The 17839-nt window shown below is 45.0% G+C and overlaps 2 protein-coding genes across 2 annotated transcripts in view; one reads left to right on the top strand and one right to left on the bottom strand.

Moving 5' to 3' along the window:
- Positions 1-10501, top strand: part of UFSP2 (UFM1 specific peptidase 2) — a 228999-nt gene extending 218498 nt beyond the window's left edge. Inside the window, exons 11-12 of the mRNA XM_078678042.1 lie at positions 7529-7653; positions 10294-10501. Of these exons, the coding sequence (XP_078534168.1) occupies positions 7529-7653; positions 10294-10380 (212 nt within the window). The 3' untranslated portion in view covers positions 10381-10501. The remainder of the gene's footprint in view (positions 1-7528; positions 7654-10293) is intronic.
- A 777-nt stretch (positions 10502-11278) lies between these two features.
- Positions 11279-17600, bottom strand: ANKRD37 (ankyrin repeat domain 37). Its single transcript, XM_078678041.1, has 5 exons — positions 17339-17600; positions 16433-16585; positions 14615-14706; positions 12575-12792; positions 11279-11539 (listed from the first exon to the last, which is right to left on the bottom strand). The coding sequence occupies exons 1-5, from the start codon at positions 17564-17566 to the stop codon at positions 11526-11528; spliced, it is 705 nt and encodes a 234-aa protein (XP_078534167.1). The 5' UTR covers positions 17567-17600; the 3' UTR covers positions 11279-11525.
- Between the last annotated feature and the right edge of the window lie 239 nt (positions 17601-17839).

Raw genomic sequence — 17839 nt, 5'->3', positions numbered from 1 at the left:
GATTCGATCCCGAAGAACTTGAGGGGTGGCAATAGGGAACAGAAACTGCGGAGACTGAAGTCTCGCTACATTATAATGTTGAAAAGCAAATTGCCGAATGGTCTGAATTCGGACGAAGAACTGTATGTACACCTGTAACTGTGTAAGATATTTATTACTGATTGGTTCCCAGCTTCTTTTTGCCACAGGTAATGATATAGGCCACAAACTCCAGAGGTGTAGATTTTTAATTTTAGTTCAGTTATCACAGTGAGCCCAATTTTTTTCCAGTTTATCACTCAAGAGAGTTACTTCTAGGCAGGGCAGAAATCTGTAAAAAAAAAAAAGTCTCACTAACAGACGTCATCTTTAGATCAAATAGCCTAGACACTGGTCTGGAATCCAGCTTATGCAACCCCTTATTGATCACAGGCATGGCAGTAAAAGAAACAGAGGTTGCAGTGTATACCAATGGGGCTAAATTTGTGTTAAGAATTCGCAATTGTGACAAAAAGATTTTATCCATATCAGTGGCACTTGGTAAAAAACAGAGCATTTTAGGTCTCTGCGTAATCCCGTGCATGCACTGGTCTGGCCGAGACATTTAGTAGCTGCTTTGAAAAGTGCTACTTTCCCGGCGACCAGCTTACTATCACGCGCACGTGTGATGTGCACAGCTGCCATTGTGCACAGCTGCCACTTGCCTTCTTTTATTATGCGTGTGAAGGCCCTCCCTTACCACGCACGCCTCGCTTCAATGCCCGCGTCACTCTGCAACGTGAAGACGCTCAGCGCAATTTATGCCCTTAGCTCCTGCAGGAAGTGTTTGTTGTCCACGCGCTTTAACGTAAGCGACACTTGCAGTAGAATTGGCGCGTTGATCATTCCCGCTCTTTGAAATGTGCTTTGATGGCAGCATCACTTAGTCAAGATCTGTGGGAAATCTCTCTTGCTGGGCACATCGCTTCTGTAGAGAGAAAGGGATCTTGTGACAATGTATGCACAAACAATGTGTAAAATGTGGAGGGGGCGGGGCGCCCAGCTGGTATTATCCGAGCTTGGGGGTTCAGCGCATGCCTTGCCTACAGCTGTTCTCTTAGGCATGTGAACTCTCCCACCACGGCCTGGCATCCCGAGCATTGCAGAGGAGTCTTGATCCAGTTCAGTTGTCTGGTGGAGCAGGATTCATCACGTGAGAGAACGCTGTAGTTGTGATTTATTGGATAACACGGTGTAAAGTTACCAAAACATTTTGGGGGCAGAGGCTGAACATGAGCTCTTCTCTGGCAGTAACTCCATGCACCGGGTGTATTTTGCATCCGGTGTTCTTTCAAAAATCATCTAAATACCACGACTCGCCTTCCTAATGCATACACAAAAATATAAGTGCCTCTCCCTTTCAGGCACTTGGATGAAGTCTCTCCTACAAAAGGGTAACCCTTGCACCGACATAGCACATTACATTGGCGACGAGGTTATGCAAAACACTGGACGCTAATACATGATCCCCCTGCTTTGTACCACAGCCCCTGCCACATTGCAACTGAACCCACGCACACCAAGACAATAGCATAAAATGTCTTGCCACAGCAGGGTAATGCACAGCTAGGCCCGCTCACCTGCTCAACATCGCCGCCTATACCAGCTGTGGCAATGCCCCTGTGCCAACAATTCAAGTTAGTGATCTTGCGAGTTCACTTTAAATGACCACCCAAGTCTACATCAGTCCTGGAGACTTTTCAGCAGTAGTGGCTTTGCTTCAAACTGTGTAAAGTGACTAGAAACGTAAGGAGATTCGAGAGGAGCTATGCACCCAATTTTAGTATCATTACAGAACATAGGGGCAAATTTACAACAAGCATTGGCATAGCCAATAGGTCTTGCCTTTGGGACCTTATAAGTATTTAGTAATGCAGCACAATATCCTTGGTGCGACAACATCAACTGTTGCATGGCTAAACACTCATAAGGTCCCACAGGCAAGACCTATTGGCTATGCCAATGCTTGTTTCATTTTGAAACTGAGGTGACCACTCGGGCAGAATGATCTTGTATTATGGCACGCGCAATGAATTTTGAAAGGATTGCTCTAACCCAGGCCACGCATAGGCACTGCTACGAGCATGATCGATAACTTGTTTATTTAATCTGAATGCCGTAATTTATCAGTGCATGCGTTCCATTTTTGTAATGGTCATTCTATTTGAATCATGATGCAATACATTGCTAGGTGGGACATGCTTTTATTTATTCAAGAAATGTAATGGACTTTAATTTAGCACACTGCACTTTATTTGATCACTGCTAAGAGTATTTCTACAGTGTTCACATGAAGCACAGGTGAGCACTGGAGTATTTAAGTTAAAAGGAAATGGCAGTCGCATTATGTGAACATGGTGGAAGCTACCACTGAAACGTGTCGTCTCTTGTTGGTTTTGCCGTAAATTAAAATAATTGACTTGAAATCTCCTGGTGCCAGTGCCTGCTTTTGGAATCCGAAAGGAGAGGGGCAGGAGTGCAACTGATAAATGCATATCTTTTCAATAATAAATCTATATTGTGAAAACGTTGTTTACATAACTTGTTTTTTCCTTAAAAATATGTGTGTCGTTAAGCAGTGTCTTCTCCTAAGCGCTTTAATTTGAACTTTCGTACTGCTAGCTATTCTTATTCAAGCATGTGAATATATGAAAGATTCAATACTGGAGAAAAAACAAGTTACTTACCTGTACACTGTGGTTGTCCAGTATGGAGATCTTTCATAGATTCACATGCGGCCCGTCTACCCCCCCGTTTTAGGCTAGCCACATTATGCCTTATAAGACTATTCTCTTAGTCACACTTGGGCTCACAATCTGAGATATGGTGGCTCTGCAGGGGAGATGGGGTCTGATGCTTGTCTCTGATTGGTTGAAGTTTGGGTCTATTCTAATGATGTAGATTGGTTTACAAATTTACTATCTTTCTCAATGCTTTCTAATGTACTTCTAATAGTACTGCTTAATTAAGTACTGTGGGACTCCCATGACGACGATGAAGATTCAAGCATGCTAATCTATGAAAGATCTCAATGCTGGAGAACCACAGTGCACATACAAGTAACTTGTTTTTTACGTTTGAGCCAGGGCCCCCGAAATCCTTCAAATGTCCCTGACATCATTTGCTGTCAGCTTTCCAATTTCTTTTTTTTTTTTTTTTTTTTTAATTTAAAAAGGCTTTTATTGGCATCAGCACGAATACACAGAAACATACAAAAATATATATATATACAGGTGGAGCGTACATTAGCGGTTTTTTATATCTACAGTCCATTTGTGGATGCGCGCTTTTTTTCGTTTGTTTTCCCTCAGTTACGAGGAGGGAGAGAAAGAGGGAAGGAGAGAGGGGGATCGTTGTCCTTTACTGGGCTTTCCTCAGGTGGTCGTCGAGTGGGCCCCACATGTGTAGTTTGGCGTTATGTTCTTTCGAGAAGTTGCCAGTGATGTTGTCTGCCCCTCTCAGGAAGGTGACCCAATTAATCCATGTTTTAAAGTTTGCTTTGGCTGTGTTCTTCCAGTTAGTCAGGATTATTTTAAGGGCTGCTGTGAGGAGTAGGTCCAGTAGTTCTCTCTCTTCTCTACTTTTTAGGTTCGCGGTCAGGTGTTCTGTCGCCAGGCTTACGAAGCTGATTGTTAGGTCGGCTTTGAGCATATCATTTATAAAGGTGTTTATCTGTGTCCAGAACCTCTTGACTTTCACACATGTGAAGATGAGGTGTTCGAGGGTGCCCTCTTCTTTCTGGCAGGTCCAACAGTTGCCCGATTCGGCGATGCCGACCTTGTGGAGCTTGGATGGTGTCCAGTAGGCCCTGTGGAGTAGCCAATACTTTGTTTGCGCTAGTTGTGGGGTGATTTTGTTCGTTGTCGCCGAGCTCCACATTTTTGCCCGTTCTATTTCATTTAGTTGCCTGCCCAGGGTCGTCTCCCATGCGTTGGTGGCTTTCTTGTTCTGCGCCAGTGTGAAGGGGCTCAGGAGCTTGTAGATCTTTGCAGTTTGGTGACCTGCTGAGTTGAGGACTTGCAGGTACTTGATGATGCTTGGCTCCCCTTTGTGTAAGTTCGCTTTCGTTATGGCTGTCTTGATCTTGAGGAAGTTTTAGAGCTCTTGGTTTGGGAGGTGTAGGTTCTGGAACGTCAGCGGTCCTTGCTTTGTTTCCGTCTGGTTGGGGAGGCTGATACCTTTCTCGATCCATGTGTCGTTTTGCATTGTCGCTCCATGATAAGTTATTTTTGTGTTGAACCAGATAGACTCCCATGTTGTGCCTCTCAGCTTCTGCGCCATGCGTCTGTCTATTTTCATCAGCGCTTCCCTCGTGTGCTTCAGTATGGCGTTTGTCTTTTGGGGGTGTCTGTTTGCTGTTAGAAGGGCTATTGGCTTGAGCCCTCCCAGGATGTCTTTCTCAACCTCTAGCCAGACTGGTTTGTATGTTTGTGTATCGTCTATCCAGGCAATACCCTGTCTCGCCAGGCATGCCGTTTGGTATGTTTTGAAGTTTGCCAGATTGAGGCCTCCAAGGTCCTTTGTCAGTCTTAGTTTTTGTAGGCTTATTCTGGGTTTTTTGTTTTTCCATAGGAAGATGTTTACGAGTTGGTCTAATTTTTTGTGGAAGGCTTCTGTCATTGGGAGTGGTAGCATTGTTAGCGTGTAGTTTATCGCTGGGGTTATCATCATTTTGATTGTTTCTATTCTTCCCCACCAGCTTATGTATTTTGGCGACCACAGTTCTAGCCTTTCTTTTATTTTTTTCAGTGTGAGGTCCTCGTTGTGTTGGAGCGTTGATGTGAGATCCCTTCCAAAGTGCAGCCCTAGGTATTTTAGTGGTTTCGTCTGCCATGCCAGTCCGGAATCTCCTAGGACCTCTCTTGTGGTGTGGACATTCATTGGCTTGCATTCCGATTTGTCCTTGTTGAGTTTGTAGCCTGAGGCTCCCGCGTACTCTCCTATTGTTACCATGAGCGCTTTTATGGACGAAGAGGGGTTCGCTGTTGTGATTAGGATGTCATCTGCATACGCCGCTAGTTTGACTGTCTTCTCTTTGATCTTGACGCCTGTTATACCTGTGTTGTCTCTTATTCTGGCCAGAAGGGGTTCTAGAGCCAGCAGGAAAAGGCCGGGGGAGAGGGGGCATCCTTGTCTGGTGCCTCTTCCTAGCGTGAGCGTTTCGGATGCGCTTCTGTTTACCACTATTTTTGCTTTTGGTTTGTTGTAGAGGGCCATAACCATTGCCGTGTATTTTTCCCCCAGTCCGAAGCGCCCCATGCAGTTCCTCAGGAAGGGCCACGAGACTCTGTCAAAGGCTTTTTCCGCATCTAGCGCTATCATGACTGCTTGTTCATTACTCCTTGCTGTGTGGTTGATCAGATGGCACAGTAGCCTTGTGTTGTCCTGCGATAGCCTGTTTTTGATGTATCCCACTTGCGAGGTGTGGATGATATCTGGCAAGACTCTGTTTAGTCTATTGGCCAGGACCTTTGCGTAGATTTTGCAGTCGACATTTATTAGCGAGATTGGTCTGTAGTTCTGGGGGAATTGTGGGTCTTTCCCCTCTTTGGGGATTATGGTGATGTTGGCCTCGCTCATGGACTCCGTCATTTTCCTGTTCTGGATGCATGTCGAGTACGTTTGTGCCATTAGCATTCTGATGTGTTCGCCGAAGGTTTTGTAGAACATTGCGGAGTATCCATCTGGTCCTGGCGCTTTGTTCTGTTTTAGTTGGCTTATGGCTGTTTCAATCTCTTTTTCAGTTATGCCGGCTTCAAGCGACTCCCTCTCCTCCTCCTTGAGTTTTGGCAGGTTGGTGTCATTAAGCAGAGTTAGTCCTGCATCTTTGCTCAGGTTTTTGTCCTCGGCATATAGCTCTTGATAGAATTGTCTGAAGACTTCCAGTATTCCTTTGTTCGTTGTTTGGGACTTGTTTGTTTGATCTGTTATCGCTGCTATCGTGTGCTGCCTCTGTTTTGCCTTTAGGTAGGATGCCAGTTGTTTCCCTGCTTTGTTTGCTGCGCATAGATTGACTGATTTGAAAGTTCAAATCAGCTTTCCAATTTCTAATTCACGTCACTGGCCCTTAAAGTTTGCCACTGCCATCGCCACCCCTTTGTTAAACAGGAGATGTGAACCTCGCTCCTGTTACGGTAAAAGGCAAGTTCCTGAGTGCTTCTAGCAGCATTCCACGGGTATAGCGCTGTCAGAAAGGAATGCTAAACACATGTGTAACTTCATCTGCAGCCACGCAGTATTGTCAATAATTAACTGATCCTGGTAAAGCGTTTTTGTATTGTGCATTGTATTAAAAGGTTCCCAGGAACCACCACTTCCAGCGTTCGCATGCCTTAGACTATTGACTTGTCAGTGCAAACAAGATTTCTGTTCAGTACTAGAGGAATACACCTTTGTTTTGTGAGTAGAAGACTCGCGTGTGAAAACTCAAAAATGGGTCATTTATTGTGATTATAGTAGATTGGCATAAACTGCTCATGTTTTTGCCCTTTCAGGCTCCTACGTTGCTCCATTCCACCGCACCACCCACTTCTTGTTGATTTTTCCATGCCGTCCCTCCAGCGTTTGAGGCTATGCTTGGTTTCGTGTTCCGGTGTGGAGTCGCTCTGGTCTTTGTGAACCAGTTACGAGATGATTTTAACTAGTCGATTTGCAAGCATTTTGGCAAGAAGTTTCACTTTAGCAGTATTCAGTGATCGGCCTACAGGATGATGGAAGTTGCGGTGCAGTACCTTGTTTTGGGATGACCAATATCCTTGCTCCCCACAGATAAGGCAGAGAGTCTGTGGGAATTGTGTCTTGGAAGAGAAATAGGATAGGGTTAATAAGAGAGGGGGTTATTAGTAGAATTTATGACTGGGTGGTATTTACCAACAAAGTTCTATATAACACATTTCCATTAGGTAGGTGCTGGAGGGGCTGTGGGGAGGAAGGCTCCCCAAAGCACATATGGTCTTCCTGTCCAGTTTTGAAAACATTAGCAGGTGTGGTGTTACATGCTTTTGGATAGGAGGGCGGTGAAACGCCTGTCCACACTTATCAATGAGGTTAATCTGGCTACATGGTGTGCAGTACATAGAATGTGACTATATTGAGGTGAGAAGTCCTCATTGGCTAAGGGCTCTAACATTGTTTGATTAAAATCCATGGAGCCATTTAGGTCGTGGGCAGGGTCCATCTTTGGTTGAGGAGAGAGTGAGATGGACCAAGCAAGAGCTGCTCTCTAGATGCTACCAACAGTCCTGCGTGGTTATATGCACTTGAGCGGAGGTGATGGAGAGATGTAATTGGGACTTTGGTTTAATTTGTTGTATTCTACTAGAAAAGGTACACTATTGGGGAATACTGTGTGGTGAATTATGCCTTTTTTATTTACTGTATTGCGATGTATGATTACGAAGTACCTCGGAACTGTTCATAAAAAGACATTTTAAAAAGGGCAAATATAGAAAATGATTACTGCATGTTCGGGAACCCTGACACAACAATAACTGTTTTTTTCGCCATCCAGGGGGAGGAGTTTTGGCACACACAATCTTGGGAGTAGCATGGAATGAAGTAACGGGGCAGATCAAGTTTCTAATTCTAGACCCACATTACACAGGAGCAGAAGATCTTCAGACGATTCTGGAAAAGGTAGGTTTAAGGCATAAACCAAGAAATGGGATGCAACTGGATTACAAATTGTTTTACAGACGGGCATGGAAAAGTGTCTAACCAATATTTAGGCGACATAGTTGTTTGAGAGAAAATAAGGTACATATAAAAAAAATAAACGATCAAAAGGCATTTGTAAATTTCAAGTCATATTCTCTGCTGTGGCCTTGGGACCAGATAACACATTACACCATGAAAAGGAAGATTTTAAGTAAACTGGTGTTCACTTTACCGTTGCCATTCCGCTGAATAGCCTTTCACTTGGAACGGCATCCACTGGGTAGCCCAACCATCCTCGCCTTTGGTCTTAAAGCAAAGTTTGGCAAACCAACTAGGTCTTTGTTGATGTGCTACGGCAAGAAGAAGCATTTGTACATTAGAGCGTGGCACATAGGAGGGGAGGGCGCTAACTGGATCGGACAGAGACGGCTGTCGATGTAACTAATCCCTCGTGCACTTCAATGCTAGCACTTGATGGGAGACGAAAAGCTACATCCAAATAGTCAACAGCATTAAGTGAGAAATAAATATTACCCCTGGTTGAGGTTTCGGAATGGGGGGGTCTGTTTTTTGATAAACTGCAGCCCAATAGAAATAGCGTATTTCCATATCACTCGCGTGTGTATATAGACTATGTGCAATTAACAAGACACTAAAAATGGCCCTGGGAAGTAATCTAACAGAAGACGCCCAATGCCTTATTTTTAGGCTTAATGATCTCTACCCACCCTATGAAAGAAACTTCCTAGTACTAGTAATTAGCAAACATAATCAAGTGGCGCACAGAAGCAGTCCAGTGCGATCAGTAGGAGTGACCACCACGAAGGGTGATGGCTGAAATGCCTGAATTTTGTATCAGTGATTAGTAATTGTTATGGTCTGGCTTCAGGGCTTTAAGTGGGGGAAAAAATGGTGGTGCTCTAAAAAGGGCGCGGCAAATGTCTTAAAGGGGTGTGGCCTATCCGAGTAGGGGCGTGGCCTAAATCAAGATAACTAGCAATGTGTGCTTAAGAAAATCATGAAGTCGCATCCAGGAAAGGATCATAAAATAGGCAAAAAAGTATATTTATTTAGTATAAGCCATATTGAGACCCAGGTGCTACTCCTACCACCACTCTACATGCAGATGGGTCTATTCAGCCTTGTGCTGACTCAGCCAGCCTCCTGGAGACGCCCCCAGCCCCTGTCACTCTCAAACCAGACAGTCAATACACAACCAGGCAAAGGCACACAGTAAGGTTGAACAGGAAAATAGCCACTTTCTAAAAGTGCTATTTCCAAACTTAAAATTTAAAAATCATCTTCACTAAAGGATGTGTTATTAAATTCTGAGTTCAGGGATACCAGGCGTCTATCTTGCCGTTATGGGAAGCTATGCAGGTAAACATGTTACACAGCATTCTCAATGTTATCCTATGGGCAAGGTAACCTTTCAATAATCAAAAACTAAATTGGCAGTATTTAACTATCAAGACATGTTACCCACACTAGTGACACCAAACAAAAACCAAAACGTCTGGTTGCACTACCTTTGAGACCCGAAAATGGAGCCCCCTAGAGCCCCCTTTCTAGGACCCCCCAAAAAAACTGGCGGGCTCAGACTCCCACAGGCCCGCACCCCCACTTAAAGCCCTGTCTGGCTTATTAATAGCACAGCTGTGGCCATACAGTTATGTGAGCATACCAGAGAGGGGCTTTGACTCCGCTCAGTTGTTGGGAGTCAGGAGCACATGTTTTGATTGGGCAAAAGTTGTGTACTTCCTCAAAAAAAGTGCCCGCCCGCCACACAACTCTGATCCTTTTTTTTTATTTATCCAGTTGCCTGAGCTTGACGTTTCAGGGACACGCACATTGAAATGCTACTAAAGTGTGTTAGATACTTTGTTGTATTTCTGTGCAGCAGTAAAGATGGGAGGAGGGCAGTCATTGCCCTAGGTGGATTTGTAGGTCTGACTGAACACTGCAACTGTCACCTGACTGTTAATCTACACCAGTATTACAATACAATTCTTTGCTCCCACACAAATACATATTCATTTTCATGCTATTTACTTCTAATGTTCTATATTACCCTACAACGTCCTTTTAAAGCCATATCGATTGCCAATGCTTGTTTAGCTCGTCCGTTCCGTTACTGACAAGGGTCAGCCATCTGTATCAGTCTTCCAAAAGGAAGGGTTGAGCCCCAAATGCCAGGCAAGGTTCCCTCTGTGCGGGTACACCAGAAATCCCAGACCAGTTTGTCTTGTTGAGCTACAACAGTGAGATGTGGCGTAGTATCCTAGCCTACGCCCAGGCCAAACCCTAGCACCACATCTCAAGCACGGGTGCCCACCAGAGGTCTTGGGGGTTACCACAGCCTGCAAGTGGTTCTGTTTACATTCATTGCCGGTACATTTCTTTTAAATTGGTATCCTAAAAATCTGGAATGGATCTGGCCGTCTTGCACCAAAGTTGGACTTCCGTGATCTGGAGAAGGCTTTATTTGGGGGAGGGGAGCGAAAAGGGGGGCTTAAAGAGAAAACATGCATGTTCACATATTGGGCAAAGAATAAACTACCACAATACAATATTTTAACATTTATAGTGATATAACTATCTTTTTTTTAACCTCTTTAGGGTTGGTGTGGTTGGAAAGGACCTGACTTCTGGAGTCAAGATGCGTACTATAACCTCTGCCTACCTCAAGTACCAAAAGTGATTTAATTCATATTAACTGCACCTTGGAAAGACGTGAACGTGGCGGCAGCACCGTATTTCAGACACGTTTTGTACTCAAACACTGTACAAAAGTAATAAAACTCTAACACCTCCTTCTTAATGCTCATACCGTTTCCTATTTATTTCGAGTCTGCGAGTGTAAACAAGGTGCACGCTCTCTCGTGCATGCACGCACGCTGGGAGAGTTAACCAGCCAGTTATTTTTGGTCCAGCTGACCTCCTGCGTCTGCAAGCACACAGTTCCCTTCACAAGCAGCTGGGAGGAGCACAGCTGCTGTTCTTCCGTGCATGACTCACTCACCCACCCACCCACTCACCACAGAGAGGTTAGAACGTGCAAACCCACATACTCTGTTGCACGCAATAGGCAGTTAGTTCTGTGCTGTGCTGTAATGTGACCAGAGCCTGCTCCCAGTACACTGTGATCTGTAGAGATGTATTTGTGCCACAAAGGCTCCTTAAAAAAAGCCATCGCATGACAGGGATTTGACGTGAAAATACTGCATACATAATCCTTTAAAACAAAATATCTTTTTTTAGATTCACAATAATTTAGCATGCTAACAAGTCGCTCGTGGTCGATATCTGTCCGTTCAGACTTCCAGCGCGCATCTGCCAGGGTGCAGTCCTTTCAGAGTGCTTCGTGCTACTCCCAACACCACGACAATCTGCGGCTCTGGGATGGCTCGGAAATGCCAGTGCAGTGCCCTTTCTTGCACGTAGCATTGCATCAGTAAAGAGACTCAGGGGTGATTTACACCTTCACATAAGACGGGCCTTAAGTATTTAAGCACAGCAAGAAGTTGCAGGAGGGAAACTGAGGTCGCCAATTCAGATCCTATACCAAACTTTCCAATCCACCTGAATGCCGAGAAGACCCAAACATGCTTTACTGTTTATTATAAAAAATAATGTAAAAAAAACAAACATAAATAAATACAACAGCTTTACTGCTGCTAGATTTTGAAAATAACACCTTTTACAAAAAGGTAGTGTCCAATGTTCTCCTTTCCAGAAGGGGAATAACAGCTTAATGTAAGCTGGAGCTGTCTTTGCACTGCTGCAATATTCGGCTTGTCCTTGTGGCAGAAGTCTTGGTACGCCCCGGTTCGACGCTCCAATTTTCTCATCTAGAATTGCAAACCTGTTGGCAAGGACAAGACGATTACATCCATGAAAAGTGCCTCATCCCGTTCCAGACTATATTTCGGGGAAAAGCTATTTAAAATGTTTCATTACAGTTCTACACTGCTAACTCACCCTTGTTGATAGACGGCGTTTAAACATTATAGTTACAGAGCATGTACATATTGTATCCCGCCATTTGGAAAGGGAAGTTGGGCACAACTATTGACACACTGGTACCATCATCCATGCCACCAACCAACCTCTCCGTCCGCTTCCCCGCAAGAGGTGTAATATTAAACGAAACAGACCTGGTCTACAGCACCAATTGCGTGCGCAAGCTCAAATGGAACAGACAATTTAATTTATTTAAAAGTGCAAAAAATTCACAAACGGTGAATTTGCACTTTTTACTCCATTTACCTATGTAATATTACACCGTGGCAGTATAATGTTCTGCATAGGTAAATCCTTTGTGTCTATAGTGTGTGTTCAAGGGCGGGGATGCCTTGGAAATCTGGGATCACCCAGAAACTCCAGTTTCTCTAGGTAATCGAACTTTTTTGGACACATTTCCACAGTGGAAATAGTTTGATGTTCACTCCTTTCAAAGACCAGAAGTAAATCCCCTTCCAGGATAAGCGTTGGACTAACACCCCCACGTTTGTTGGGGGTTTGGTGAAAGGGTTTCTACAGGGGACAAATACATACCTTGCGGAGGAAAAAAATGAAAAATAATGTTCTGTGCGCCCCATGTGGAACTGTGTACCCTTATGCATGCAAGGGACCCTTCAAGTTTTCATAAGTTCGAATTCACAGCAACTTTTCCTGCAGTCACAGGTTTTCAGGAGCATCCATGGGAACTGTGTGAAAGTTTAACGCTTTCATAATTTACCGATTGCAATTCATATTCTTGCAACTGTTTATGTGCACTGGCATAAAAATGGCACCATTTGGCACTACACAGCCCTAAAAACGACCTTAAATGTGATCCCCTACTTTGGAATTTCCCTGATTTCAGATAAAGACAAAACCCCAGGAGACAGGTACATACCTTCGAATCGCATCCTCTTTTCGTCTGTCGCTGCATCACTGCTGCAGGAGCGCTTCTGTGCAGCCATTGGTTCTCTCATTGCGTCACTGCCAGCAGATGAATGTAACTGCAGCTTCATGTTCTGTGTGTGCTTCACAGAGGCAAGGAACCTGGCACACTCCAAAAACCCGCACGAATAGGCCAGCTCCTCTGCAGTCTCTCCGTTGTTGTTGCAGATGCTGAAACAGAAAAGGTAGTGTCCATCAGACTTAGGAAGAACATGGCGGAAAGCCACTGGGTCTGTCTTATTACAAGCTAGCTCCCACGTAACCCAGGATATTAAAGATACGCCTGCATCATTCTAATAAAAGTATCACGTTTAACAGCTGGTGTGATATTATCTCTCCAGATATGTCTTCTTTCCTAGGGTACACGTACAATAAAAGTAGGTGTGCTGTAGTTTTAGAGAGAATTCTGAGAAAATGCAGTGTATGCGCCCATCAGTCTCTCTCATGCACACACCCAGGCGTGACTCACAGGCGTATTCCTGGAAGTCCCTTGTCAGCACACAAGTGAAAGTAAACTGTGGGCTTCTAGGATGCTTTGAAAGCAGAAAGGCACTTTGACCAGTGACACTGCACTTTTCCCCGTCCACTCTGGTGTCTAATGCATGAAAACAGAATTTTAACTACACATAGTTAAATCCTCAGTTTCCCATATCAGTGCCAAAATACTGTTAAAAAATGCAAGATAAAGGGGCATTTTACTCCAGTACACCGTCGAAGTAAGGCCATGTGTATTGCATACCAATTTTTTGCAAGTAATCAACGACTGTGTGGAGAAAACTTTGGAAATAAGCTGACATCTCAAATTTAAGGTTTTATTAGAGAATTCGATCTTACATTGCGATCTACAAAAAGTAAAATGATCAAAATTACACCCATTAATACAACAAAAAGGGAGCTAATTTTTGTTTTCACATTTCACAACACATTAGTTAATTAACTTGACAGTTTATCATTTCCATTGCAGTGCTTGCCGTTGTAATAACATATATTTTTTAAAGTGATTTAAAAATCTACGTTGGTGAATTTTTAAGACGGAACAAGCAAAAACAACTTCCCAAGCAAATCTACACACGGCTTCTCAATGGTCCACTCAGGAGACTCAAGCTGCTATAGTTCTGTAAACGTGAAAGTTGCAGGAATTTTGTGGGCAGTCTAAATCAAAGAGAGATTGTGTTATACGTGTTTTTCGGTCTCCTTTGAGGACAAGCCCGTTTAAATTGGGCTGTGCCTTAGGTCAGCATTTCCTGTGTGAGTAATCCGCCACAGAAGGCCACTGTCCAGAACGCACCCAGCTTGCTGCCACAGCAACAAGGCAAGGCCACTATGGGAGAGGAAGCAGCTCTGGGTCGGGTCAGAGGGGCCAGATGTGGTCGGAAAAACCATGCTTGTGTGCGGCAGTGTGTTCATCGGGGTGGAGATGTTAATACATTGGTTTTCACCAAAACAGGCCAGATGCCCTTGAATCAAGTGGCTCACAAGTTGCAGTGAGCCCTGCGGTTACACAAAGTAGTCCTCTCGTTACAGGGCACCCAAAAAGGCATGGTAAAAACTCAGGAATCTACTGTGAAATGCTAGTATTTCCTAGCCACTGCACTGACTTCCTTAAACCAAAGTCGTGCCTCGGTATATTCACAGAGGGTGGAAGACGGATCAAATGTCCACCAGCCACACCTTTATCTAATGAGAGGCGTTTTTCACCGTTTCGCCATTTTCGGGAGGGGCCCACTTGCTAGTGACTTGCATCATAACTTGACTCCTCTTCATTTGATTCCACACTTAGCAAATGCAGAAAATGTATTTTGGTGCACGGCCTCCTACGCTCGCCCCCTTATTTGGTCCTTTTTATTTTAAGATGAGGCCATGTTGCAGGCAAGGACTGCAGGCAGCCAAAGAATCAAGTGTCACAACAAAACAAAAAAACTGAGGCAAATAAAATGTGAGGTTTGGCCTCAACTGCTGCTAGTGCACAATTGAGTGCTTTAGATGTACTTACTCAACTCGGGCCTCACCCGCGACCAGCAGACTGAGACACTGCAGGCTCCCAGATTTTGCAGCTTTGTGAATTGGTGCCTCTCCGAAACAATCCTGTGAAAAATATAAAATACAGATTTTTATTTCCTACCCAAAAGAGAAAATAACGTCACTTGAAGTGCCTTAGACAAGACTGGCATCTGATGGTTAAGACAACAAAAAGCACTGTCTAAATCTCTAATGTGCATCAAAACACACAATCGAGTCTCAGGCCTCTCACAAATGTTCAACAATCACATACACATTTCACTCTGTTTGAGTATTGGCGTACTTGACGCAGACAAAGCTCAAGGAGCCACCATCAAATAAGGTCAGTGCTGTGCGGAGTATAAACAACGCCTCGGTCTGTAACAGGCGATATTATTAAACTGGGAGCTACGGGGTGAATTATTAGCGCACCTTACTCGCAAACACACCAAGAAGACATTTTTCATGGACCTGCTTTTTGGGTCTGGCTTGACATGTCAGCTACCAGTTATTCAAAATATACAGAGTGGAGACTGGTCTAACGTGGGCCCTTTTTCACCCTCACTTCATGCTACTGGGTGTTTGATGCATACACCAGCTTCTTCTGGAGAGCTTTCTTACAATGCATGAGGCATGGTCTGCTTTAAAATCCCAAAGGGGTATTTAATCATAACATTAGATCAATATCTAAGGTGCATTTTATACAGAAAGCAATCATTTTGTATTGTTTTTACATTGCATCAAGATTTCTTTCGTATTGTGCACAGTACTCACAATACAAGCCAGACCTACTGTCTTTGTCAATGCTTGTGACAAAGGATGTGCGACAGTACAAGCAGCAGTTTCCTGTTGCGCCATGAGATAGGAAGCTGAAGGACAATCAGAATATGATACAGGATGGTCCTAAAATCAGTTACCTACGAGTGTGTTCATCCCTTTTCGCTCACAGGGCTTATGTAAGGGCCAGAGGAACAGACCTGCATGCACGCTGAACTCTCCGTTCTGTCTGCAGAATAGGTGACACATGAGATGCACGTTTGCTACAAACGTCAGCTAGATGGAATACTGCTACAGTGTCATGCACATTCAAATCTGGGGTCTCTGTGCTAAGATAGATATCAAAGATACCAATTGTGGCAAGAAGAGCCAATTCATTATTTATACCCTTTAAAGGTTTTCATTTGTGTCTATTAGGAACTCGCGCGCAAAACACAAGGGTTCTTGGTCGCCATGGCGTGGGGTATATTTGGGTGACTGGCCTTAAAATCGAATCAATTAAGATTGTTTATAGTTGGAGAATACAATTGGGCCTTGTATTGGCGGATGGCTCGTCTCTTTCTTCCCCAATCAGTATCATCTCTTTGTTTTTATTTGTTCTAATTCTTTCAGTGCTATCCATGTTTACCATTTTAAATAAATCCACATGCCTGTCTGTCAGACAACAGTGTGTATCGTATGTGCAAAGTCCAACATTGTGCAGCCACAAACATCGAATACTTCGATAACAGCCCAAGGATTTTACACTGAAACTGTGTACCGGCGCGTCTTTGTGTTTTTTTATTTTAAAAGTGCTGTCCCGAAAGCACCCTTTAAAAAAGAGAATAAACAGACTATCGGAGATGAGTAATTGCTGCATGCGAATGAGTACTTCACAGTTAATGAACTCGTTCCGTATAGATATAGAATCGATTATTTTGCCAGGTGAGATCTACATTAAATACAATCCCCGGAATGGCTCAGCTGCCCAGGCCGCTGCATGGTATTGTACAAACATGGGACTCCCTCTGCCCATCAGGGTGGTAAGGACACCCACCTGCTGGTTAAGGTCGACGCCCGTCTGCAGCTGCCAGAGCAAGAAGAAGGCCTGCCCCCCGCAGGCGGCCAGGTGCACGGGGGACTGGCCCAGGCCATCCCCGGCAGAGTTGACGGCGCTGCCCGTCTCCATCAGGCTGCAGGGGCTGTCGAACTGAGGAGAGAGAGAGAGAGAGAAGGCGGTCAGACAACACGCGCAGACAGCACACCCTGCCCTGACCCCGGGCGCACTGCTCTCCGGCACGGAGCACTTGCTTCATCACCGTTAGTTAATGCAGCGCGCCGTGCCGGGTGACAGTGACTCCACGGGTTACAAATGTATAAAACGGCCATTTCAAGTCCACCCCCACACAATGATCTTTGATACCTTTCTGCGCCCCCACACGCCTCGCAGACAAAGCCGCATAACCCTTTCTATTGGGAAGCAGGATAACAAAGGTGTTGAAGAACGCACCTCGCTGACGCGTGGAAGGACCATACCTTGCCTGCAGCCATTTTTGGGACCCCTGCAGAGCACCCTTCCAAAACGCCAAATGCTTCCAGTGGATTAGCGTGCCACCCTCTAAAAACAGACCACCCACAGTAAATGTGGCCTTCTAGCACACGTGGAAATCAATTGGGCGAGAGGTGTTACATGTTATATTCGAATGCTCATACGCAGCGTTGTTACTTGTTAGCATGTAACATGATCAAATTAATGGGTACTATGCAAAGAAAACTCTCCCATATGGCCCGAAGAGTGCACTGAAAACATTCTTAGATCGGGGCTGCAGGACTGTCCATACCACCCCTCCAACGCTCCCACCACTTGGTTTGTATTAGTGAAATTAAACGCAATTATGCACACCTGGAGCCCTTCCATTGTATATCTGCCCTAGCGAGTAATTGAAAGGATATGGATGCTTACCTCTGCATTGCATTCCAAGAGCAGCATGTCTGACGCTCTAGCACCCGGGCACGTAAGGTGTGAAAAAGATATAATCTGCAGGACTCGGGTGGTACTCGCTGCAGGTTGTAGACGCTGGTCGCAGTCAGGCTGGATGCACACTGTGTAGAACGGCAGTGATGTCCTTTCCCGGCCGCTACTGCTCTGAGGCTGATTGTCTAGGAACCCTCCACTGAACCCGGTTCTCATTCCAACACTTTGTGACGTCACCTAACAGCCGCAGCGACTCAAAACACGAGCACGCGGAACACAGGCAGCCGAGGGCGGGCCTGCATTGTCCCGTGCCCGCCTGTGATTGGTCGGGGCGGGGCCTTAGTTTTGGCAAGCTTTCGTTCCGAGCTTCCCCCGTGTCTCCCCTTCTGCTTGTCACGTAGGCGCGAGGCGCCCGTGCCTGGCTGCCATGGGACTGTCTGCAGTGGCGCACGTAGCAGCGCGAAGCCCCGCCCTGTTGCGGGGGAGGTG

Source organism: Lissotriton helveticus, chromosome 2_2 (genome assembly GCF_964261635.1).
Source record: "Lissotriton helveticus chromosome 2_2, aLisHel1.1, whole genome shotgun sequence".
Lineage (NCBI taxonomy): Eukaryota > Metazoa > Chordata > Amphibia > Caudata > Salamandridae > Lissotriton > Lissotriton helveticus.
Note: the sequence above shows the minus strand (reverse complement) of the source record. Positions and strands in the feature narration are given on the sequence as shown.

Bases quoted from the DNA above. Each gene is read 5' to 3' on its own strand.
- ANKRD37 (XM_078678041.1), bottom strand. From the start codon at position 17,566: ATGAGAACCGGGTTCAGTGGAGGGTTCCTAGACAATCAGCCTCAGAGC. The intron at 16,586-17,338 runs GTAAGCATCCAT...CTCTCTCCTCAG, and splicing joins TCTTGGAATGCAATGCAGAG to TTCGACAGCCCCTGCAGCCT. The intron at 14,707-16,432 runs GTGGGTGTCCTT...TATTTTTCACAG, and splicing joins GCGTCGACCTTAACCAGCAG to GATTGTTTCGGAGAGGCACC.